This window comes from Psittacula echo (assembly GCF_963264785.1).
Source record: "Psittacula echo genome assembly, chromosome: 5".
Lineage (NCBI taxonomy): Eukaryota > Metazoa > Chordata > Aves > Psittaciformes > Psittacidae > Psittacula > Psittacula echo.
In genome coordinates this window covers 67,871,639-67,896,622 of record NC_137739.1, presented here as the reverse complement: position 1 = coordinate 67,896,622, position 24,984 = coordinate 67,871,639, and the positions used below count along the sequence as shown (strand labels likewise).

General features: G+C 40.4%; 1 protein-coding gene across 1 annotated transcript in view; it reads right to left on the bottom strand.

The window, feature by feature from the left end:
• Nucleotides 1-24,984, bottom strand: part of KIF26A (kinesin family member 26A) — a gene marked incomplete at its 3' end in the record, with an annotated part of 102,625 nt that overhangs the window by 66,300 nt on the left and 11,341 nt on the right. Inside the window, exon 3 of the mRNA XM_080618519.1 lies at nucleotides 115-615. Within this exon, the coding sequence (XP_080474645.1) occupies nucleotides 115-615 (501 nt within the window). The remainder of the gene's footprint in view (nucleotides 1-114; nucleotides 616-24,984) is intronic.

Sequence of the window (24,984 nt, the reverse complement as noted above, 5' to 3'; positions counted from 1 at the left end):
CCATTAGCTGATCCCCTCTAAGATAAGTATGTATATATCTCAAATTTTATCTTTATCTCTGTATATCCACACATACGTAAATAAAACTCAAACACCTGAATTATCGCTACTTACTAGACAAGCCTGAGGCAGGAAGCTGTTCACCCTAGAGATACTCCACATGCCCTCAAGGTACTGCTGAGCTTGGATGGTGACGGAACTCAGAGCGCCACTGAGACCGCTGGGGGCCACTGTGACTTGAACACTGGAGTTTGGAAAACTGCTCGTGCCTTGAGACCATCCAAGTCCCTTCTTCCTCTCTCCCCCAGAGAAGAGATTCATCGACTTTCCAGGCTGCCTGCCCACCTGCCCAGCAATAAGCGGCAGGTCTCTCTGGGATGAAAGCGTGACCATCCTGGGTACCATGCTGGTCACTGCCCCGGTGCCAGGCAGGATGTCGGGCATTTCTGGGTAGCTGGTTTGATTGAGGGTTTGCATCATCTGAATGGCTTCCTGCTTCAGCTGATTCAAGTGGGTGGCACAAGTTTCGCATCTGCTCTCTCCTTCATTCCTGTTTTTCTGCAAATAGTCAGGCACTTGAAGCTTGTCAAAAATTAAAGCTGATAATTGTGGGTCCTAAAGAAGCGAGGAAAGGCAAAAAAACATACCAAGTTAAAACAACATAGAAAAATAAGAAAGAAAAAGGCAAAAGTTCTCTGTGGTCTGCTCTCCACCCACGGAAGTACTTAACATCTACTCTGGTAGTTCTCAGCCTTCCCACTCCCCGAATACCCTAAAAGATTTGCAGGTTACAGTGGATTAATAATCCGTAAGTGAATTCATTTGTATTAGACCCAGCATGAAAATTATCATCAGGGGAAGTTTAGATTGGATATAAGGAAGAAATTCTTTACTGTGAGGGTGGTGAGACACTGGAATGGGTTGCCCAGGGAAGTTGTGAATGCTCCATCCCTGGCAGCGTTCAAGGCTAGGTTGTACAGAGCCTTGGGTGACATGGTTTAGTGTGAGGTGTCCCTGCCCACGGCAGGGGGGTTGGAACTAGATGATCTTAAGGTCCTTTCCAACCCTAACTATTCTATGATTCTAAGTGGCACAAAAACCAGTTCACATGGTGACCCACAGCTGGCTCCTCTGCTAGCAAGGACTGTTATTTCTGATCTTTGCAACCCAGATGGTTGCAGTATTCCCTTACGCTACAGTTGCTTTGATGAGAAATAGATTTGAGCCTACAGACATGTATGAAGGTGTGACAATGTACACACTGAGAAGCTGATTTAAAACAACACCTATTTTGTTTCCACAGAGTAATTCTTCCCGCTCCCCGCCACAAGCTCATTTTAAGGCTGCCCAGACATTTTAAAACTCAGCTCTGTGTTTCCAGTTCAGAGATAAGTATTTCTACCTCCTGAAACGCACAAATGCCTTCCCATCCCAAGCCTGCTACTGTAAAGATTAGTCGAGAGATTAAATCCAGCCCTGTTGTAAGTCTGCTATCAAGAGTAATGCCGTGCAGTAAAACTGACCCAACTTTACACACTCTCATTGAGTCCTCTAAACAATTAAGGCTTTAATGAAATCACACCACAGCCAAAGGTTTATTTGTATAATTATTTTAAATTAAAATATTTAATTTGCTGGTTAATAATGGTAGCACACAAAGCTAGTAATGCAGCCATCCAACATATTGTGGGGGTATCCCCAGATCAGTACTCATTTTTAAAAAATGTATTACTTTATGCCAAGCTGCAACTGCTCTCTAGGAAATTAATGTCCTATTAGAAAACTAGCTAATTCTGGTTTTAATTACAACACACATCAATAAAACTCGTTTAAGAAGTCTTGGCACTAGTACTTTGGCTTTGCTTATTCTTTTCCAACTACATTATTTCCCTTTGCTGTGAACTCAGAAAGTCCTAAAGCACAGCGTAACTTCTGCAGCAGCAGCACAAGCAAATTTCTCATTTTCAGATGCTGGACTACTCCTGCAATAGTTTGTACTCTATCTCACAAGACACTGTACAGTGTTGATAGGAACCATTCAGAGTATACCTAGTATCACATCATTCTGCAGCCAAAAGCCATTAACAAAAGTTGGTCTTTCTGCAATAATCTAAATTATTGTTTATTTATTGACTTAGAAAAAGAAAATACTTTCCAGGCTAAGGAAAGCTACTCCTGCTGCTGACTGAACAATAAATTGCACTCACATTAGAGCACCAGTGTACAAAATCAAATGAAAGACATTGGTTCATTTTTCTCTCTTTTATTGAGGTTTAGATCCTTTGAAGTTACACCATTTGCTTACCCTCATAAGCAAGAAAATTCTTTCCCTCCAAACCTCCCAGTAGGTAACTAAGTTAACAGATATTAGTCAGGAAAAAAAGTAATTAATATTTTAGAAACGTTTTTCTAACCTTTCAGCAGAAATTGCTACTGGTTAGACTTAAAATACAGAAAGACTTAGTGCTGCAAGCACTATTAAGCCTACAGCAAACCAAAGGCCATGCAGTCTATCTCCCAAGAAAAACAAACAGCACCATGCTCTGCAGAAACCTTCCCAAAGGAGAGCCCCTCCAAGCAAATTCTTGCCAAATCTGACACACAGCATCTATTCAAACCGACTCAGAAGACAGCACTTTCCAGCACCGGGTGCCCCATCCACAGCCAGGAACATCCCTGGCCTCCTTTGATTCAAGCTGGGCACTCAAGGAAGCACCTGCAGGCCCCAACTGCATGAGCCTCATCTGGCAATGTTTAAATTGCTATCAAATGTCAGAAGTTTCAAATAAGCAATTAAAGCAAATTACTAGGTGAAACAGGCTTCTCATTTAAAAGAAACAACTTCTTTTGATGTAGGGAAAATTAATGACCCCAATTCTAGCTCCATAAACACAGTATACAGTGCAAGGCAGATCAGAGTCAGGCCCGTCTTGCAGTTAAGAGGAAATCGAGTGGATGCCATATTAAACAGGGGAACAAACAAAACAAAGTATATAGAAAATTACACAGAGCTAACCATATAAGCATGTAGTATCACAGATTTCAACCTTCTTATTTATAGTTTGGGTTTGTCTTTTGGTTTTGTTTTTTTGGGGGGTTTATAAAAAAGAAAAATAATAAATAAAAAGGCTTCTCATTTCCAGTGCTCATATTTTGCCAAGCATTTGCAAGGAACCTTTCAACCTACTCATCCAGCCTCTGTGATCCCCAGTTTGAGGCTGTGGTCATTCTCCTCCAGCACCTCACCCCGGGCCTAGCTGTATGGTTAGACTACTTTTATTTTTCCACTCTGTGTGACAAAAACACCTGGCTAATGGTTGGGTGTGAAGGGCAGAGGAAACGCAAGTTACTGTTAAAAACATTAACCATGACTTAAAAGTTAAGCCACCCCATTAAAGAGCTTTTATTACCCAGTGACAATGCCTGGTCCCAGGGAGGCCCCACTTCAGCAGCTCAAGCCCTAACAAGGCTAAGATGGAAGTTACACTCTCATGTTCTACAGAGGGAAGAAATAAAACTTGAGTGACCAAATGTGTTAAAGGCACACAAGGGAAAGGGGAAGCAGCTAAAACCGTCGTTGTTACAGCTCCACTGGCAGAGAGGAAGCCACACAAAGGGCTGTACAAGTTGCTGGGGGGACTGGCACAAAAATTAAATATACAACGTTCAAGCCTCTATGCCAAACAGTGCTCCAAAACCAGGTTAGTCTACTGTGCTACAAAGATGACTCCTTTATTCCTCCAGAGCATAAACAAACTATGTTTTGTCACACCTACTTTCCAAATACTGTTCTTGCTTTCTGAACAAGCAGAATAAGCAGAATACTGTGATGTTGTAACATTCACAGTTTCCCTTCCCACTCCAGAAACCAAAACCCTCATTTCAGTTTCAGCTCATTAAACTTGTACATACAAATTTTAGATATTCAAACCACAGACTGTTAGAAGGGCAAAATAAATGGTCCCACTAGGGACAACTGCACTGAGGAGCCCAGCAGCCCTCAGAGAGGTTAAGGCACAAAATAATTACATGCACTTCTATGAGGAAGAATTTTCTGTAACACCTAAATTTACCACTGGTTTTCAGCAAGTGCTTCTTACAGACACAAGCAAGTTTGCAAACTGCTGCTGAGAGATTAAACACACATGTGCAAACTGCCCAAACCGGGAAGGCACACAGACATGGTCTGCATTTCTTTCCGAGCTCAACCGGACAGGATGGCAAATTTGGAAAACGAGAACTGTGCTACCTCTAGAACAAACAGCAGAACACCCACTTAGTTTAACACCAGCTGCATTTAGCCTGGAGATTGCCTTCAGGCTTTATTTCTGAAACCAGGAGTGGGGCTGGGGGGGAAAGGAAAAAAACAAAAACAAAAACAAAAACAAAAACAAACAAACAAACAAACAAACAAAAAAAAAAAAAAAAAAACACCAAAGTCATTTAATTCCTGTTTCCCTCTCTGATGTATACATAGATACCTCCACTTCTGCTGCCTCACCCTGAAATCAAGCGAGGAACAACCAGGGTTTCAGCAATTCAGGTAAAACTAATATGCTGCTGCATGTGGGGCACACAAGCAAAACCCACATCTCAACTGTAAAATACTATATCCTGAGACCACTGCCCTTGAAACTACTGACAGACTCAAAGCAACTGGGATGTGGCCAAAGGCCAACATCTCTGAAAAGTCCCGCTACAGCTTAGGCACTAACATCATAGCCAGATTTGCAAAGCATGCAACACCAAATGAACTCTTTTGATATCCTGAAGTAGTTTGTCAGTGATACTGAGCTTAAAAAAAATTAGATTCTTTTGAAATTTTAGCTCAATCTTAATTTCCTAAGTATTTAAAGGTTGCAGTTAGATCTTTTGTTTAATTAACAAGGAGTAAGATTTTTTTTTTTTCCATTGCACAAGGAAAACATAGTTACAAGCTTTAAATCTTACCTGCAGCTACTGGCTTCTAACTCCCAAACTAAGAGGAGAGGATGCAGAAAAGCATCTGGATTCTCACTTAAGAAGTCCCTGAAGTAATACCCACCCATCTGTAACCTAATCCTTTCAGCAAGGAACTATCCACAGAGTGTGAACAAACGATGATGAACAAATGATTAAAAGTCGAACTGCCAACAACTGTCTTCAGTAATTACCTGCAACTCTGTCTGGCACTAGTTTCTTCAATGTGAGTCTATCTGGAGCAGTATTTGAATAAATGAATTAAATTTTTGATATAAAGATAATTAAAAAGAAAAAACTAATAACTGTCACATTGAAATATATACTTAAATACAAACCTAGGTAAACAATATTTTTAAAGGATGCTTTGGGAGAAAGGAATGTACTTTCCCAGTGCAAAAGAATCAATATTAATGATTTTTCATCCTGATTGTCTTTCCAGATTTCTGCCATGTTGCTTACGGATTAGTTATCTTACATGACATTGTGAAATACCCACTAATATCTTTTATATTGACAAATACTTTGAAAGCTGACGCTTCCTTTCAATTATACAGCATTGTCAGAAATAGAGAAGAAAAAGAACATACTATACACAGCAAACCACAGACTGCTCAATGTAATCAAAGGGGAAAAAAAAATTTAAAAAGTAAAGCTCTAATGCTTAATTTCGCTTTTTTTAAAGAAAAGTTTCCAAGTAGCAGACTGTCTCAAGGGAGAGAAAACATGAACTGTGAGTCTTCGAGTAACCCATGTTGTGAATTCATTCAGTTACTGACTCATCAGAATATAAACTATCAAGGAAAAACAAACACACAAAGGTCGGGGGGCAGGAGGGAAACACCACAAAACAGAATTCCCCAGGAGTCCCATCTCCTGAGGATTAAGCATATCTGGAAAGTGCAGTATAACTTCACTTGAAAGTGTAACTTAACTTGAAAACAGCCCTCTGAATAAGCAGGAGAGCAATCTAAACTTCCAAAGTGAGCAACACGTGCATACATTAGGAAACAAACAGATGCATTTTTAAGGCCAAATTCCATCCAGCCTCTCTACCTGCATGTCTCACTACCTTAGGCAGAATTTAATTTAAGCCAGTGGACTATTGCACCTCCTCCCATGCAGTCTGCTAGCAGGATTTCTTCAAATCTCCAATCCCATTATTCTGTTTCTAACCACAACCTGAGCTGTGCACATAGAGATATCCCACGGACTCTGCCCAGCTGAGACTCAACCACATTTTCTTTTCACCATTGGCATCCCAAAGAGTTTGGAGGAAAAAAAAAAAAAAAAAAAAGAAAAAAACAACTCTAGCATGTTTTCTTACTTATTTTGTAAGTATACTGCACCTCTTTTAAACAGCACCTATCTTCCTAACAAAAGTGAAGTAATATTATAAATCTGGTAAAAAACGCAGGACCCCACACTAAAAATGACTACAGCATGTTTATTTATTCTGAAGCTTCCACTGAACTCTATTTATTTCCATTTCCTGCCCACTTTAATGTACTTCAGTGGCCCGCAGTAAAGTTAAAGCAATAGATGTCTGTCATAAAGATGAACAGTGCTATTGGAATGCGTAATACAGTGGAAAGAGGAAATGAGAGCAATCTGGTTTATTTACATCTGAGGCTCCCATCGGCACCTCAACCCACCTCCCAGCGGTTTCAGCCGCCTTTCTTGTTATCTTGCTGTATAGCCCCCTGCAATGATTTGGCTTTTAACCTTGCAGAAGCAGAGGGTATGATCAGATCTCCCACATTTGCATTCATGAGGTGGCAGAGTATTGGCGCAAACAGCCATGCAGTGTGTTCAGTGCAAAGAAAACAAAATAAAGGTAGTGGTTGCTGTTTAAAATAATTAAAAACACAAACAAAATGAAAGACCCCAAAGAGATCTCCTATCACAGTTAAATTTAGATCAACACACAGGAACCTGACTACTTCTGAAAAGCAGTAATTACTGTATCACAAAATATTACTTTTAATCTCCTTTCTTTACGATCTAATTAAACAGATATTTTACATTCCTTTGGAAAATGTTTTTCTTAATTTCATTCAATTTTAACATTTGGTGTATTCTATAAACTACACATCCAAACTAGTATGTAATTTTGTGCTTATTTTAATAGTGTATGACTTCATTTAAAAATTATTACTTTTAATTTGCATGTTTATTGTTGGTTTTAAGTAATCCTTTAATTTTCCCTCTTGGACCTGTGGCTTACTGTAACTTCACAATGCAAATTCAGTACTAATTTTGGTCATATGAAAACTTTGTCTTCCAACACCTGCTGTGTCTTTTTCTCCTCCCCCACCCCCCTTTTTTTTAAAAAAAAAAAAAAAACCTTCATCAAAGTATTATCATTTTAAACAGTAAGCGTTTAGGGAAATAGCTGCATACGCATCAGCACACAATAATTTGGTGTCTGAAAAGCCTTTGTTTGACTATTTCTTTCAGAAATGGCCATTTCTGAAAGGTGAAGTTTCCTTTCAGAAATTCAGACAAAAACCTTTGAGAAATCAGACATTTATTTAAAATATAAGTAGCCTTCCATCCTTAATTATTCCATCCTTGAAACCAAACAGTAAGTTTTCGTTAGCCTATGAGCACTCTGCCTATTAGACTGCATAAAAAGTCACAACTTTTTCATCTTAAAAGCAAACTAAGTGCTTATGAAAAGCATTAGAACAATTACTCAGGAAACTGATGCCTTCATCATATTGAATGCTACCCACTCCACATACCATCTGAATTCAATCAGGCTGCTCAGATAATGAGGTAGCTCTGAATTCCAGCATGGGGATGAAAATCAGAGCCCAGCACCACTAGAGAGAAAACACACTGCCTTATCAAAATGCCTCAGAACATCAACAGAAACAAAAGACTGTTTCTACTATTACAGTTAGTTAGTATTCTCAGTATGACAAATCACAATGGTAATCCCTGAGATGGACTTCTCCGCTGATGAACTCTGGCCAGAGACCAGAAACCCAGCCCAGACAGCCCAGTGGAGTAGGAGACATCCTTCAGCATGTTCAAGTGATCATAACTGTATTTGTTCCAGTAGAGCCATGCCCATTTAATGAGGGAGTTAAGAATGTCTGGACGCCAGCCATACTGAAAGCAACTCTGGCTTAGAAAAACTGGATAGGGAAAAAAAAAAAAAAAAGTGCTTGGAGCACTGAGGACATCTGTATACAAACCCTGTAATTGTTTCAGTCCAACCATCTGAATCCAATTAAAAGAACTCTCAGTGGCAGAAGTTAGGGAGTGGACACATTTTCCAAATGGACATCATTAGCATAACGTAGATTTAAAATCAGCTGTGAAAATCAGTGCTTGGCATTGGATCACACCCTCTTAGTACTTCTTTCACTTGCTCATTCTATCAATTATTTGTTTGGCAAATGAGTATTTGAGGAAGATACAGAAACGATTTAGCTTTCACAACCAAAGAGCTGCCCATTGTGTGCTCCTCTAGCAAGCTAAAAATTGCTGCATATAGCACACAATTAGCACACCAGGCAGTCTGTCTCCAAAACCAAAGTGGATTATGCTTATTCTTCGTCTCAATTAAGTGCCACTGCCTCAGTTTAACTGCTTCACCAAAACCTGACTTGTGGGCTGAAAAATTTGGGGATTACATCTGAATTTAAGCAGTACTGTAGTAGGTTGGAGTTCTCCTTTTTCTCTCCTTGCTTGGACTTAAGAAAAAAAAGGAAAAGAAAAAACCAAACCACACACCTCTAAGTAGGTATGAATAGAAAAGGAACTATGAAGTGTTTTTCTAACTTCTCAACCACAAGCAGGCCACACACTGCCTGAAGAGTCTGCTCTAGCTCCTTTGCTTACTAGGTAGTACATGTGTGAGATACCGCCTCCGTCTCAAATCTGTTCATCCCAAACAGCTCTTTAAAATGGATTCTTGGGTGGTCTTTTTTAATATCACTCTTCAGCAGAGGAACTTTTTTCCAATTCACAAATTTGCTGTCAAATACCTGTTGGAAAGCAGGGTCCTGATGCCTCCAGTATCTCTAGACTTGGATAGAAGTCCATGGCTGTCTCTTTATTTCAGTTATGATATTGGTGCATAGAAGAAACTGATCCCCTCCTGCTGGCCCTATCTTGCATTATAAAGAAAAGATAAATATGCAGATCGTAACGGACATCTGCAGGGGGGAGACACTGCCCAAAGAATCAAACGATCCTCCTACAGAATCTCAGGTGAAGTATGAGCTCAGCCACAGAAACAGCAGGTGGAGACAGACCATTTGAGGAGCATCCATAGGACAAAAAGCACTTTAGAAAACAGGAACATTGTGGGAAGTTCAAAGGAGTGTGGTTTATTTAATTTAGAAGAGGGAAAACTAAGCAGGGTCCCCCAGTACACAAATAGCAGTTACAAAGAGACTGGTGACCAATTACTTTCCATATCCACCTGGAAAAGGAAAATAAGAAATCATGCTATTTTTCAGCAAACACACCTTAAGGAAAACGGTCAAAGGTGAGTGAATACTGGCAAGTGCTACAGATTGATGTTGAGAAATCTTCCTTCATGACAGCTTCTGAAGAGCAGGTGAGAAACATCCATGTGAGGTGATCAAGACATAGGTGATTCCATTTCAAGTGGAGGAAGCTGGACTACTCCTTAAAGATCTGATGATCATTTTCCAGCCCTATGTTCTTATGATCCTAGTTTTGGAAAGATGAGTAACACATCTGTAGAAAGACCTGCTGCTTGGATTCAAGTGCCACAGACAGACAAGTAATACAGACTTCAAAATACTACTCTCCTTAAATGACTCTTCAGTAACCTGTGCTGTTGTGCTCGCAGCAAGTTTTCCAACTGTATTCCTGCATTAATTCCATGTCTCTTGTTCTAGTTCTGATCCCTTGTTTCACTTTGAATAATTCTCTTGCCAAGTACTCACAGCCCATCACCATGATACCCAAAACATTCCTTATCATTAACTATACTGTACTACATACATATTTCACTTTCAATCTACTCTTACAGATAAAAATACAGAATTGTTACATTTCATTTCCTAAATGTTCAGGGAACGGTTTTAGGAGTCCAAATAAAATGCCTAAATTACATGGTGTAAGACATTCCTATTTGCCTATAACATTCTGAAAATAAACATAACAATTAAGATTGAGTAAACCCTCAGAAATGACAACTGAGGGGGAGGGGAGGGAAGTGGATAAATTTAAAAAAGAATAAAAAAGACACCAAAGAGTCCTGGTTGCTTGCAGTAACCAGGCTACCTCCTTGCAAAGGTTGAAAAAAACCTCACTGCAAAGCCTACTAAAAGGAGCTGTGAAAATGCCATCACAGATTACAGATAGAAGACATCTCAGAGTCGCTGATGGTACACCAGAAATGTTTGTAACAGGGTGGCATGAGAAAGATGCATCCATAGCTTATCTGCAGGCTATCTGCGTAGATTTTTTCTAGAGGCTCTGCCATCAACACATTTCACAGCATCTTAAAAAAAAAATAAAATTCTTCTCAGTAAACTTGTTGCTCCCCTGATCCTGAGACATTTCTATCAGGTTTCCAGGAGGAACAAATAATAAAAAAAAAAAAAAAAAAAAAAAGGTATGATTTCCCTCAAATACCCACACAAATGACAGACAGACAGAGATACCAAAAAACCTAAATATACTAAACAAAGAACGATAAGGACTAGTTACTCAAAGAGCTCCTGAAACTTTAAAATAGCCCAGTGTGTTCTAGGGCTGTAATTTAAAGACGTCTCCCATTTAAATAGTTTCTCTAAATGAGAAGTTCAGCACCTCACGTCACAGTATTACGGACCACGAACTAGGAGCAGTGGCGTAATACTACATAGAAACATAGCAAGAACAAGATTAGTAGTAAGTATTAAAGTAGTCTTGTTGCCAATTTTGTTGATCCTATTGGTCTTTAACAGCCATTATCTGACCAGTATTAGATAATCCTTAGCTACAAACCAACTTACTTTTAACGGTCCCATATCAGATCAATCATTTTGCACAAGAGTACTTTGGCTTCCCATAAGAATACTACTTTTGCAAGTTAACTATTATCCCTTCATCATACAGTCTTGTACCAAGACTTTCAATTGCTAAACTGCATTGTGAGCAGTAAAGCACATATCCAGCCTTGAACCCTTAAAATACCTGAGTGGGCATCAAAAGGCATTGCACATTTTCTGCGCAACCTAAATAACAAGTAAGAATTGCCTTTGTCAGACCAGCAAATCACACTCATGTGAGCAGGACAACAGTCCTGTCATTAATAACCACCTGCAATCATTGTGGTGAGAAGCCCTGCAGTGGTCCTGCGAAACCTGCAAACTGTGCAACCTCTCCCCATCCAAAGGGCTGGTGTAATCAAAGAGGAGCAACACCCTTTGCCTACAGTCTCTCTTCGACAAACATAAATCAATGTGGCCATGCCCACATGCAGAAAAAAACGACCCCACCCAAGCTCAGGGCATCTTGAAAGCCACATTAATAGTGTTTATAAACTCTGCTACACAGGATATAAACATATTGAACACATGGTCAAAGTGAGCTAGTATCTGCCTATAACACATATACATGTAGACATGCCCACAAATGGCTGGCAAAAACACCTTTGTAAACACTTCCAGGCTCCTCACACACACACACACAAAAAAAGCCTTATCTCCCGAGACACAGAAGCAATCCAATAACTGACAACAACTTTCAAAACCCTTCAAGCCAGATCCTATTAAAACCAACAACTAAGAGATGAAAAGCTCTAACTTGTCCTACCAGTCACACACTGCTCAAACTTCTAGAGTACCTAACATTACTTCTAAAGAAATTCCACAAATGTAGACAATGCCTAACATTATAGGATACATTTATGTTTCTGTTCAATTGAGGGTACTACATAAAGGATGTTCTTATTTTGTGATCTGGAGCCTTGGGAAAGAAACTGCCTCATCACCCGGCTGGAAAAGGCCAAGTACAGACAAGGAAGGGTTCTTTTAAGAAGAGAAATTACAGCCCCAGAGTGAGACCTGGGCCCTAAAGAAATCCATGGCAACAGTCATAATGAATGCAAAGTCTGTATGTCCCCCTCTAAATTGAAACATCCTCATTCCTAACTTCAAATGAACAATTAACTCTCTCACCAGCCTGCCTCTCCATTTCATAAAATGCCCATGAAATGCATATTTATAGTTGCTGGGTGATGAGTTAAGTAACATTTTAGTGTGCAAATTTCCCCCTTCATTTTAAAACTTAGTTTTGCAGCAGTAGATAATTTATCAAATTTGCAATGAAACACTAACAAAATATACATGACACCCAAGTTGCCTTATTATTATTATTACTGTTACAGATGTAAATACACCTTTAAAACCAGTAAACTGTGTGTAATCCTGCCTTGCTAACAATCTTATGAAATCTGACAGTTCAAACAGCTCCCATTGTGGACAGTGCTGAAGCAGTTCAACAGATCGTTAAAGGCCAGTGAAGATTACCATCACATGGCACATCACAGCTCTGCTAATTTCAGCCAGAAGTAGTGACCCCAATAGGCTTATATAATGAAAATAAACACTTTCATTTGAGCCCAGTACTTCTGAGAGAATCATGGTTTTAAAGTAAAAAATGTATTAATAAAAACCATACAATCAAACAGACAGGGACAGCATTGAGATGATGTAAATTCAGAACTGACACACACTATTCTTTGCTCCTGTGCCAGCTGAGCTAGAAACTCCATTCCCAACAGTCAGCTTGAGAAATCCAAATGGTTGATTCCAGGACTCGCAGCATCATCCTGCACACTGACTGTACTGGTAATTCTTGATTTACGCTTGCAGCTCTAGTCTCAGAGAAACCCATTATGAAGGATATGCTCAGAGACGTATATTTTACTTCACAAGACTGAAGCTGTGATTCACAGGGAGAACCTGCACAGAAGGCACAGACTAGGATGTGACTGCTACAAATCCAAACAGCAAATAGTCACTGAAATAAATTAACATCAGCATCTCATGGAGGTCCCTGCATGAGGAAGTTAAGCAAGATTTATTCAAGACCACAATCTCAGGAGCAATTCAGACTCAAAGGTAAGCCAAAATAGAAACAAATGAAAGTGGGCCCAGCTAGAATAACAAAGCAGCACAGCCAAGGCAGCAGCCACATGACAGCCAGAGGCCATCTCCAGAGCGATCAGAACAACTGTCCGCAGATCTTGCCAATGAACCAGATGCTGCTGCTGGAAGAAGGTTTATGTTGATATAAACTCAGAAATGCAAAATGCTTAACACCAAGAACAATCAATCTTCACTATTCCCATGTGGCTGCCAAGCTTCACTATTATGCCACAAAGAGATGAAAACAAACTTCATTAAACACATGTAGATTCTACACTACATCGAACTCCCCCACCCTCCCATTACTACTCAGAAAGAGATTAGCAATTTGGGTGTAGCTATAAACGACCTGATGCTTTTCCTGAGTTAACAACAGAAACAGGAAAGAATATCGTTGGCTAAACAGCTCACTCTGTGCACACTGCCAGAAAACCAATGAACTTATCATACTGTATAGGAAATTCTTATCTTCCACACCAATTAGTGACCCAACAGTGATTGATTTTGTAATCCCAAACTTGACTTACAGAATTACTTCCTCTGGGGCCAACTTTCCATTACCCAGCATGTGGAAAATTGCGTACGGTCAGTGCACTATGTAAACCAAGGGAAAAATAAGTGCTATTTAAACCCTAATTCTACTGTGCCTCCACATTCTTGCTTTCCTAAGGGAGATGCACTTTTGATAGTTACTTCCTTTCCCTGCCTCAACATCCTATTTTCACCATACACCAGCTGGGCACTCAATCGAAACAGAAACAACAACAGGAACTAGCAGTTACTCATTACAATAGGATCAAAACATTTCTAGGCACTAGTGCTTCGCCAAGTCACTGTCCTTGAAGGCCCTGCCACAATCCCCTTCTTCCCTCCCATTGCAAACATCACACTGAAAGTGTCTTCACTTCAACCTGAAGCATCACATATTAAAAATCACAGCTTTTTAAATCAGAAGCTACTCAGTGGCAGGCAGTCACATCTTGGAACTGCAGGAGTCAATTAAACTGGGCAGCAGAAAGGTGAAAAAATTAACTGGCCAAAACCACAGGCCAATGGTTATGCTTTATTTTAATCAAGCTAACATTAGCTCCAGTCTATAAAACCAAAATTGCACTGCACAGTAACTACCAGCATAATCACAGGAACAGCACCACAATATGATTACTTGACATTAATTATATCTTATAAAGAGTTAAAGACAATCAAGTACATGTAATAAAGATTTACATGCCGTTTTCCACTGACCTGGAAACAGCTTCATACATTAATAAGTTAACTTTACTGCCACGAACAAAGCAAACAGTTACATCTACACTAAAAAAAAAAAAAAAAAAAAAAAAAAAGTGAAACACAAGACAAAAAAAAAAAACAAACTGGGAAAAGATTTTCTCTCTCATTGTTTCATCAATACATAGTATCACTCATAAAAGACCAAGTTCTGGCTCTGTGGCCTAGTCTGGGTATAAATCTACAGTATTGCACAGGGGCATGAACCAGGGTTCTCCATTTCCTGCTGTGCAGTTGCTTCTGGACAGCGAGCATGGGGCATGTGGAAACATCCTCAGACCACATCCACACCTCCCCATTCACACACAACAGCACAGATCCCAAAGTGGCTGCCAAAGGACTATGCTTCCTTTCGCACTTTTCCAGGAAGGCCAGTTCTCCTTGAGTAAGCATAAAAGGGAATGCCAGGGTGCTGCCCACGCTCTCTATCACAGCTGCTGACCTCCATCTTCCAGACACAAAGGGTCCCTTGGCCACCAACCTAGCAGCTCCATGCTCCAAGCACTATCAAGAACTGCTGGTCTCTAGTAAGTCATTTTGGCCACACTCTCCTAACCCACTCTCTCCCCTCCAAAATAAAAACAGCCATCATCTCTCAACAGGTAGACACCCAATGGCTGCCATCAGCAGCCACCCAAAGAACATAGAATAGTCTGGGTTGAAAAGGACTTTCGAAGATCATCTAGTTCCAAGCCCCCTACCATGGGCAGGGACACCTTCCACTAGACCAGGCTGCTCAAAGCCCCATCCAGCCTGGGCTTGAACACTTCCAGGGGTGGAACAGTCACAGCTTCTCTGGGCAACCTGTGCCAGTGTCCCACCACCGTTGTCATAAAGAATTTCTTCCCTATATCCAATCTAAATCTACCTTCTTCTAGTTTAAAACCATTAACCCTTGGCCTATTGCTACAGGCCCTATCACAAAGTCTGTCTTTCTTATAAGCCCTTTAAGTAAGGCCACAGTAAGGTCTCTTCTTGAGGATAAATAACCTCAACTCTCTCAGCCTTTCTTCACTGGAGAGGTGCTCCAGCCCTCTACCACTTCTCATGGCCCATGCTCCACCTTACCCCAGTGTCTTACACAAGCAGTAAGGGTAAATATTTACACACTGGTCACATCCATAGGCCCAGCTGGCTCTAGGCCAAACTCAACTCTAATGCATTTAATGATTTTACCAAAAATCACGAATTACATGGTACCCTACACAACAAGCAATTTAACAGTTTTGCTAAATATGCTATGGGCATCAAAACTGAAAAAGCACATCCTTCTGCAAGATTACTCCAAGGCTGTCACTAGATAAAAGAGACAGACTCAGCCTGAAAATACCATATGTAAGGTACTCTCCTGAACAAGACAACAGATAGAAGCACTTAATAAACAGATCCATTAACTAGGAAACTTCCCTGCAGCAATTAAAACTTTGCAAAGTACTACAATGTACACCTGGTTATTTCTCTGACATCTGCTTAGGTTTTCTATGTGTTTATAAGTGGGACCAAAGGGAAAAATAATTGAGTTTATGGACATATCACAACAAAAATGACAACAAGGTACTCTTAACTGTTCATGAAAGATGGCATAAAAAACATCAAATAAAGCATGTGTAGTGTTTGAAATGCTTAAAAGTTACCACATTTTATAATGAACCATATACAACCAAATGGTGTTTCTCACACTGCTAAAGATTAATTTTATCCTGATCTAAGGATGCCATCATAAAATGAGAGGAAATTCACAGTCTGAGCAATAGCAGTTATGCTGAGCACATTTCTAGGCATATGGCAATTTTATAATGGTCATTGGGGATGAAGAGCCAAAATGCTGTTGCAGACTCTGAATTTAAGACATTTCACATAAAATTGCATATCTTGGGAAAAAAATTAAGTGTGCAACCTTGTAACATTACAGCCAATATTCAGTATATGTCATCAGACCACCTCAAAATACGAAAACTGTTTTCAGTACAAGAGCCTAATTACTTTATAAACTGTCCAAATAAGTTAAAAAAAATTAAATCTGAAGGCATCGTTAAAAAAAAAACCAAAACCACAAACACATGAGATTTGCCTTAACTTTATACAGTGTTACTGCAACATTATGCAGCTACAATATGCGATCCAGCATTCCCAAGTCAATGCCCTTATTACTATTGTAAGTCTGTCATTTAAATAGTTCCTTCCTGTTTAAAATGTAAAAAGCCAAATGTGTTTTCCCACCACTAAGCATTGTGTAAGACTTCTTTCTCTTCCAGCGAGCTGGCTGAAGATGGATGAGCTTCCAAACTGATATAATTTTTAATTACACGTTTTTCCCTCATTACTAATTTCCTAAACATCTCTAATCTGGCAGTGCAATCTCTGAGTGCAGTAGGTGTATCCACATACATCATGCTCTAGAAAATTAATCTGAGATAATGATCAGGACTGCCATCACAACATAACCTGAAACAAGCAAGGTACACTAAAGGTGATACATACTTATTAGACTCTGATCTCAAGTGTTTCTGGAAAGCAGATGTTAATGGATAACTTCCCTCCCTCCTGCATCTTAGAGTCAGTAACACATTTACTGGGATCTAGGAGAGAGGCATGCTTTAAGCAACCTCCCCTTTGCACTTTCCACCATGCAGTTACAAGCTTGTGATGCCCAATGCATATTCAACCCTTCAGTCCCTTACCCTAAATACTCCACTGAGAAGCACTGTTTGCATAAGGGAGCCATGATCATGTGCTCCTTTACAAAAAGATAAGCACAGGTATCCCAGTTTCCTCCTGCCATCAGGGGTCCAACAGCTCCCTCCACTTAGGAAAAGGTCTCCTGGTGGGGCTGTCCCCTCCGAAAGCACAGGAGAAGAGCAGAAAGGCTGCCGCACCCACCAGACAGGTAGGAAGGCATATGCCCACGCAAGCCCCACGTACCAAAAGGGGTCACACACCCAGCAGCTGTCTGCATCAGACACTCCTCCGGCAGGCAGGAATAGGGACTATGTATAGACCCGTCAGCTCAGGTCAACCAAGTGCCAGCCAGTTATGCACACAGGATCTCTCTCATTCCTCAGGTATCTCTCATGACCTGAAAGGCACTGCACAGCTAAACATGCTGCAGCGTTCTTTCACCATTAAACCAACAGGGCAAGACAGCAAAAGCGGGGGGGGGGGGGGGGGGGGGGGGGGGGAAGACACGAAAGGATAACCATCACTGGGCTTTCTTCCCAGCTAAACACAACACTCACCAAATTCTTAAGGGAATGATGCTTTCAGCACACCAGCTGCCTTCTTGTCAGCTGACACTCCCCAAATCAAACAGGAAAATCCTAGGAACTGTTCAGCGTGGCTGACATTTAAGGAATTGAATAAAGATAAACAAGACAAATCACAAGCACTTAAGTAAGTTTATGTATCCTAAGTGGTCTTAAAATATGTCACAAGTATGACTGCCTACTTACTCGAAGAAAAGGGATCACTGCTTTTTCACAGTCAAAAGCATAAAGGTAGATTGAGATTAGAAATATATCTGAAGCATATGCACCCAAATAATGCACATTAAAACTGTGTATATATGAGGAAAACCAGCAGGATGGCTCTGGTATATATGCATGAGACTCACTAGTCTGTAATTGCATGCTGAGCAAAATTCATATGCTAAATGGGGTAAGTATATCTAAAAATGTAATGCCAGCTGACTTGCCCTAGGTCCCCAGGGAAGCCTGTAGCACAGACAGTGCGAGTAAGCTGAGCTGAGATGTTTCACTGCATTCACACATGCTGCTATGGAAGCTGGCTGATGGAAAAAATTACACAATTTCGTATTTTCTTCTCAAAAAAAGTTAACAGTTTCCCAAATCTGCTACCAAAATTTCATCCCATTTTTCTACCTGCTGTCCATCTACTGATCAAGATCAAAAACTTTAAATCCCACCTTGACTTCCTCAAGAACTTGCTGAAGAAATCTGACCTCCCAAAAGAACACTGGTTCTTCTTGAAGACAAATACTTCTATTAAAATTAATCAGCAAAGTGTAGGAAAAGCTGGGGGATACCCTCATTTTCTCTTTCCCACAGCATCTTGAAAGGACCATGAAGAGGACAAGCACAAACCCAAGGCTTCACCAAAGCTTTGCTGTGTATCACCTACCTTTCTTCCCTCAACCAGAACCAGCACCCACATCAGACTAGTGGTATCTTTAAACTGTGCAACTCAACCCTCCACCTCAGGTGGGAATTAAGTAACCACTGAAGTCAAGGCAAGCCTTTCTGGTGACTTTGTTGGGTTACAACTGGGCTCCTACTTTTTTTCAATTCTCATTAGCATTTGCCAATAGCTCCTTTACAACTAGAGGGACAGGTTCTCTTTGAGTAGCTGTTTCAGCTGCCTCAGTTAATGCCTTAATCCACAGAGTGAAGTAGGTCAGATTATCTGCACTTATCAAAGACCACGTTATGCTGCTTAAGCTATTTTTCTGCTTCAGTAAGGAGTAAGCACGTTTTTATTTCTTACTGTGTTTACCCATTACCTCACCAAGTGGGATCATTGTTAGTCTTTCTGAGGCTCTCCTAGAATAGGAACGTATAAAACAGGATTTCCTCCAGCTTTGCATACCTACTTACTCCAGAGTCATTACTGACATAGGGCTGGATTGAACAAAGACAGAACCTCATCAAATGAGGTGGGAACAAAAACATATCTGCCTGAACACTGCATCTCTGCTTTGTCTTTTAAAAAATGCCAATAAGGCATAAATTTGCTTTAAAGACAACTTTTACAGGAATGTTTTCATAAGAAAATTGGAAGACACTTGCAGGAGGGATATGTATCCCAGTGAGCTTAAAAGTAAGTTTAAAGCAGCTTTTACACAGCAATCTGCAAATCAAATTGTTATTTTTATTGGATATCAGAAGTAACTTCACTGGTGTCAAAAGGAACTCTGCACAAAAGATTCAAGTCCTGCACAAGAAGCCTTCAAAAACTCAAAGCAACTACATACTATCTTCCATGTGACTACAAGCAGCAGCTGACATGTCTGAGGGTAGCTAACACTGCTCAACTCTGAGATTTTTAAAATGCCTCTAACCAGTGTTTTAAAGAAAACTTACAGTGTGTGTGTATATAAATATGTATATATATATTTCATATATATATATGAAAAATAGAAGCTTGCCCAAGGATTCACAGAAGTTGATTCCTCAAGGTTGTGACACCACTTGAGTGTCAGTTGAGGACATTTATCAGAAGGACTCGTTCCTCTGACTGAACGTGCTTCCCAGCAGAGCCAGTGTTGCACAGTGACATATGCCCCATACCCATCACATCACACCACGGGACTGATAGCCCAGCACTGAAAAGGAGCACATCATCCTGCTCCCTTCTCCTTTCCCTCCCCACCATTTCACAGACAAACATGCTAACTCAGAGTATGCTTTAAGAAGATACCCTATAATCACACCTCCCTAAAAAATAATTTGGAAAGAGAATATAGGTAAGCAATGAAGAAACAAGTCACAGGCTACAGACTGTCCATATAATTACCCTATATAAGGCCAAAGTCAGTAGGACTTGGAAGAAACAACCCAAAAGCTACAAGGATACTGCCTGGGTTCAGAGATTAGCATCCAAAATTACCTTGGCAATCTCTTAAAGACCTGCATACTGGTGTAAAAAAGCAGAGCAGTCAGCAGGCTGGGAGAAGCAGATAAGTGATGTTAATTTAAGTAGGCTTGAGGAGAAACACCACTGCTCTGTTTAAAGCTCCTGCCTGCCTGAGGACACTTCCTACCTCTACCTACAAAAACACAGCGATTCCCCAGCCATTAAGTAAACAGTCTTTGAAGATAAGGAAGCTTATTCTAATCTCTCACTCATGTCACTCCTGTATTGTACTCAACTGAGACTCCTGGGTTAAGTAACACCCCTATAAAATCAGGACTACCTTAACTCTTAGCTCCTGCACAGATTTAAGGAATCCTGTCGAGGTACAGAAAGAACCAGATTTTTCACACGGTGGATCTACATTTTTTTTTCTTGTTGAACCACTACAAACATTTTCCTGCTCACTCCTTCAGATACAGGTGACCCACTTCTATAACATTATGCTTAGTGAGATGACCTTCTGTACCAGATTTTTCACCGCTTCTAAAGAAAGTAGTACAGCATTTAGAAAGGAGGGGATGACCTGGACTAATTTCTAACATCGGCAAATGGGGCTGTTGCTCCAGTGGCAAGAAGAAAGAAAAATAAGATTGAACCTGGACTAGCAAGAAGAATTAAAATGGAAACTACAAAAAGAAAACACAGAAAAGTAGAGATCCTTCAGTGCTTCACCTCAGAGAACAATGCCTTTGTGTTCTCACTTGTATTCACTTCCCAGGGTCAAGTGTTTATTTTGCATTGCAGTTCTTTATCTACTCCGCACTTTTCATTGCACCAAATCCTACGAGAGTCAAGCCCTTCCACAAGCCATAAAAAGCTCAGTGAAGAACTCAGGGTGGGTCAGAAAAGCCAGCCCTGTATATAACATATCTTTCATGTCATCAAAAGACTTGGCAATAAGCAGCTAAAACCCAAGTAAATTCTTAGAGCACAAACCAGAGCTATTTTGCTCTTGAACTGCATGTGCTTACAAGCTGCCATGACCAGAATAATAAAAGGATATACAGCACAAATCTGAGAAAGGGGCTCAAGTTGTGGCTGAATATTCACGCTCACTGTACAGCAAATTTCTTTTCGAAAGTCTGACTATTATCAGCCTGGGCTGTTTGCCTTGTGGATGAGCTATGTCTTAGTTATACCAAGATCCTGGCATTATTTACACACACACAGGGGTAACTATGTTCCCACTGAGCAGAAAAATGAATTGGATGTGCTGGAAAAAAGCAAACTCTTTACTCTGAAGTAATGATACCTACAGAGAGACAGATTTGGAATACAACTATTGACCTAGTTCTGCAGTCTGGTTTCCTCTTCATTTCACCAGAGTACATCAACTGTAACTACACAGCTCCAACAGGCTTCATTTGCCACCTGTTAACACAGGTTTTCAATTCCACTGTCAATAAAAGAACCACAATGCAGACTGATGAAACGAAAATCCAGTGCCATATACAACTGAAGACAGAAGTAGAGATGTACAGCAAGATTTATTACAACATATTGCTGAAAATACTCTTCCCTGAACCCAGTCATTGCTCCCCAAAGGGTTGTTACCAAAGACACAGCTACTTTCCAATGCCAAACTGCCCATGGGGAGCCAGTAAGGCCAGGAGTTGAGGCCAGGAGTTGAGGCCAGGGTCTCTGATCAACTGGCAAATCCTGAGCACAAAGTCCACCCTTCCAGGCAAACATCAGAGGAACCCCTGTGTTTCACAGCTGCAACATGGCAGGTTGAGAAACTCTCTCAATCACATAAATATTTTCTAATCATTTAGCTCTTTGTGGAGGTTGCAGATTTTAAACTTGAATAAAAAAATAACTTCACCAGAGGTCAGTCAAGCAGCAGTAAGACTGCACAAGGTGGCAGGTTATATAAGAGTAAGTATGAAATTCAGAAAGGCCCTCCAGGGATCCCAATGCAAGACATGACGGTGTAATTAAAAACCATAAATCCATCAAACGAAAAATATGTAAACTTAATACATTAACTCATACATTTTTCTTCTTCAATCACATTTGTCTTACTCTACACTCCTTTGGAGCATACAAAGAAAAAATTAACAGTAGCAGAAGAAATATTTCTTAATATATGGAATGTGAATATTAATAATAAATGCTTTTTATGTTATTCTTACAGGTAATTGCTGAAAGAAGCTCTCTAAGCAGAGAATCTGCATATTATAAATTACTTCAACTATATCTCCTCTTTACAAAACCCACAAAAGGACAATATCTTACAGTGAGTGCCGCTCAATCATCCACACAAAATTACCCTTGTGAGAGCTTGTTGGAGGGATGTCAAATGTATTTGCCTTTCTTTCCTAAAAAATATTCAAAGAAAGACAGCAAAATAGCTCACTTCTTCATTCACAGTTAAAACAAGCTACTGTAACACCTGAACATTTTAACTGGAGATGCTGAGTTTAACTCTGTATTTAATTATAAGCTACAGGCAAAATAGTTACAGGCCAAATCCTGGCCCATGTTTCACCCACAGCATAGTTTTCAAGATAGCTTACAAAAGCTCTGCAGCACCTATAGTTCATATTAAGGCTAAGGCACTTCTAAAAAGGGCATTCTGGAAAAACCAGCCCTTCCATCTTCTGCTTACCGACCAGGAAGGTAGCACCAGCACTGCCCAGAAATTACAGTGGCAAAGACACTTGCGCCTCACCTCCATCCTTCAAGGGCCAAATTTCAAAAAGCAAATTAATTTTAATTCTCATCACTAATGATAGTTTCCTTGGGACCATATGTTGCAGGGACAGACAGCGGTACAGGATCACCTCTCTTCCTAATGATGCACTCAGCATTAAGGCACACACATAGAGATTATGTGACATTCACATCAGAGATTCAACTCAGTTTCCTTTCTGTGGCTGGAAAACTCATTGTCACAAGTGGAGCAAGCAGGTCTCTATACAAAAACACGTACATGTGTTCAACACAAAACCAATGCATTATCACAACATGGGTATTTTGGGAAGTGTTGGCCAAGTCAGCCAAATATCACTTTTCCTAACGCTCACTGATCACTTTCACTAAAATCCGTGCCAAAACTCTAACACAACTCTGCTGCTGTCAACACAACACACAGCCCAACACTACCAGAGGTTGGCATGCTTTTCACACTTGTCCTAAGCATAGCAGCCACATGGGAATCAAAATCACCCTTGCCCTGGCTGCCAGGGATTAGCTCACTCAATTATCTCCCTCCCCCTCCTTCGATCATTTGGATGTCAGGTGCTCTGGCACCATTAGTCAAGCTTCACCCGCTAAGCAGAGGTCAGATCTGTCCCACTTTTGCCATGTACTGCAATTGAAAACCACTTACTTGCAAGAAGCATACCATGTGGGATGCTCCCAGTCTGAGCTGGTGACTGGTCACCCAGTGGTCTTGGCTTCTGGAGCCACTTCCACAACAGTGTCTACAGAGCACATCTGTAAGGTTTGCCTCTTGGCCACTTAACCCTCCTGAGAACTGTGCCATTGGTCATTACAGCCTACCTGCAGTTGGGCAATAGATAAAAGCAGCTGCTTTTACATTCCACACTAGACAATTTGGTGTTAAAGAGAGGGTCTGTCACAACAGTGGCATGTTTTATCCAGAGGAGCTCAAAAGAGGACTCAACAACTATCAAGGAAAATGCTGAATGCCTTCACCACTCGACACCAAGCAGTTCAGAAAGCCTCTACAGATGATTCAAAAGTAGTAAAGTAATTGGAACAAGGATGGCCAGATTTCCTGACTGGACAAGCCACTTGCTCGTCTTCATATTTCTGACAGCTGTTAAGACTGCCACATCCCAGAGAATCCCTGGCGACAGCTCACAGTCTGGGGATGACAACAGCTCCCATTGCCCTGTTTTGGGATGGGAATCGGACTTGTGCCACCGGTCCAGCATTGTGCTACTGATCTCAATCACCTCAGCAGACCCACCTCCTCCAAAACACTCAGCCGGACTGTTCTGCTGAGGACTGCATGATGTACCCTGAGCTACTCTGGTGCATAAGTTGCAAAAGCAGCAGAGACCCCTGCAAAATGAAAAAATAATTTACTTGAAAAAGCTACATGCAGGTTGTAGGAAACTGCGGTCCTCCAAGATCCAGGAAAATAGCAGCAATGCCAAAAGCAGTAAATAAATGCTACAACATACAATACAATAAGAACAACACAAGGTAATAAAAAAAGAGTACAATACAAACCGAGTATGGCTTAAAACACAAAGCCAAACACTGCCCATTCATGGTACAGTCATCACTGATCAATACATACACACAGACTGCAACACAAACCATGCTGTAACAAATTGTATGTTGTGGTAAAACAGGAAGCACATTTAAACATAGTATTTTGAATGCTGTGAGAACTAGGACTAATGCTTTGCTTTCACAGTTAATGCTGAAAGCCAGTCAATGCCCAGTCTAGGCAGAAGTATCACGTTTCAGTTTTCTCATCCCATTCACTAAGCTGTGTAAAATCCCTCAGCAACGTTAGGGAAAGATTTGCTAAAAGGTAAATGAAAATTTATCATTTTCCCACAGTCATCCAGCATTCCATTTAATTCTGTACAGGTATTGACATATGGTAATGCTGGCCCAGCGCCAGCCAAAACTTGGAGCAGCCTGCCAAACTCCAGGAACACTGATCAAAGACTGATTTTAAGACTTGACTCAGAAATAAGGATAATTGTGCACACCTAAGCCTTTTTTTTTTTTTTTTTTTTCTGTGAGCAAATGCTGAGATTTCGCTGATTCATGGTACATTAGGGTGACGTATACAACAGTCAGACTCTTGGTGATGAAACAAACATGCAACAATTGCATTATGCTGCCTAAAATAGGTGGATACTTTTAATCCAGTTAAACATTCTTTCCCCAACATGAAAATGAACATCTTTAGCTACACCTTAAAAGCTCATGCAGCTTCAAAGCAGTCCGTCCAAAGAACTATACACCA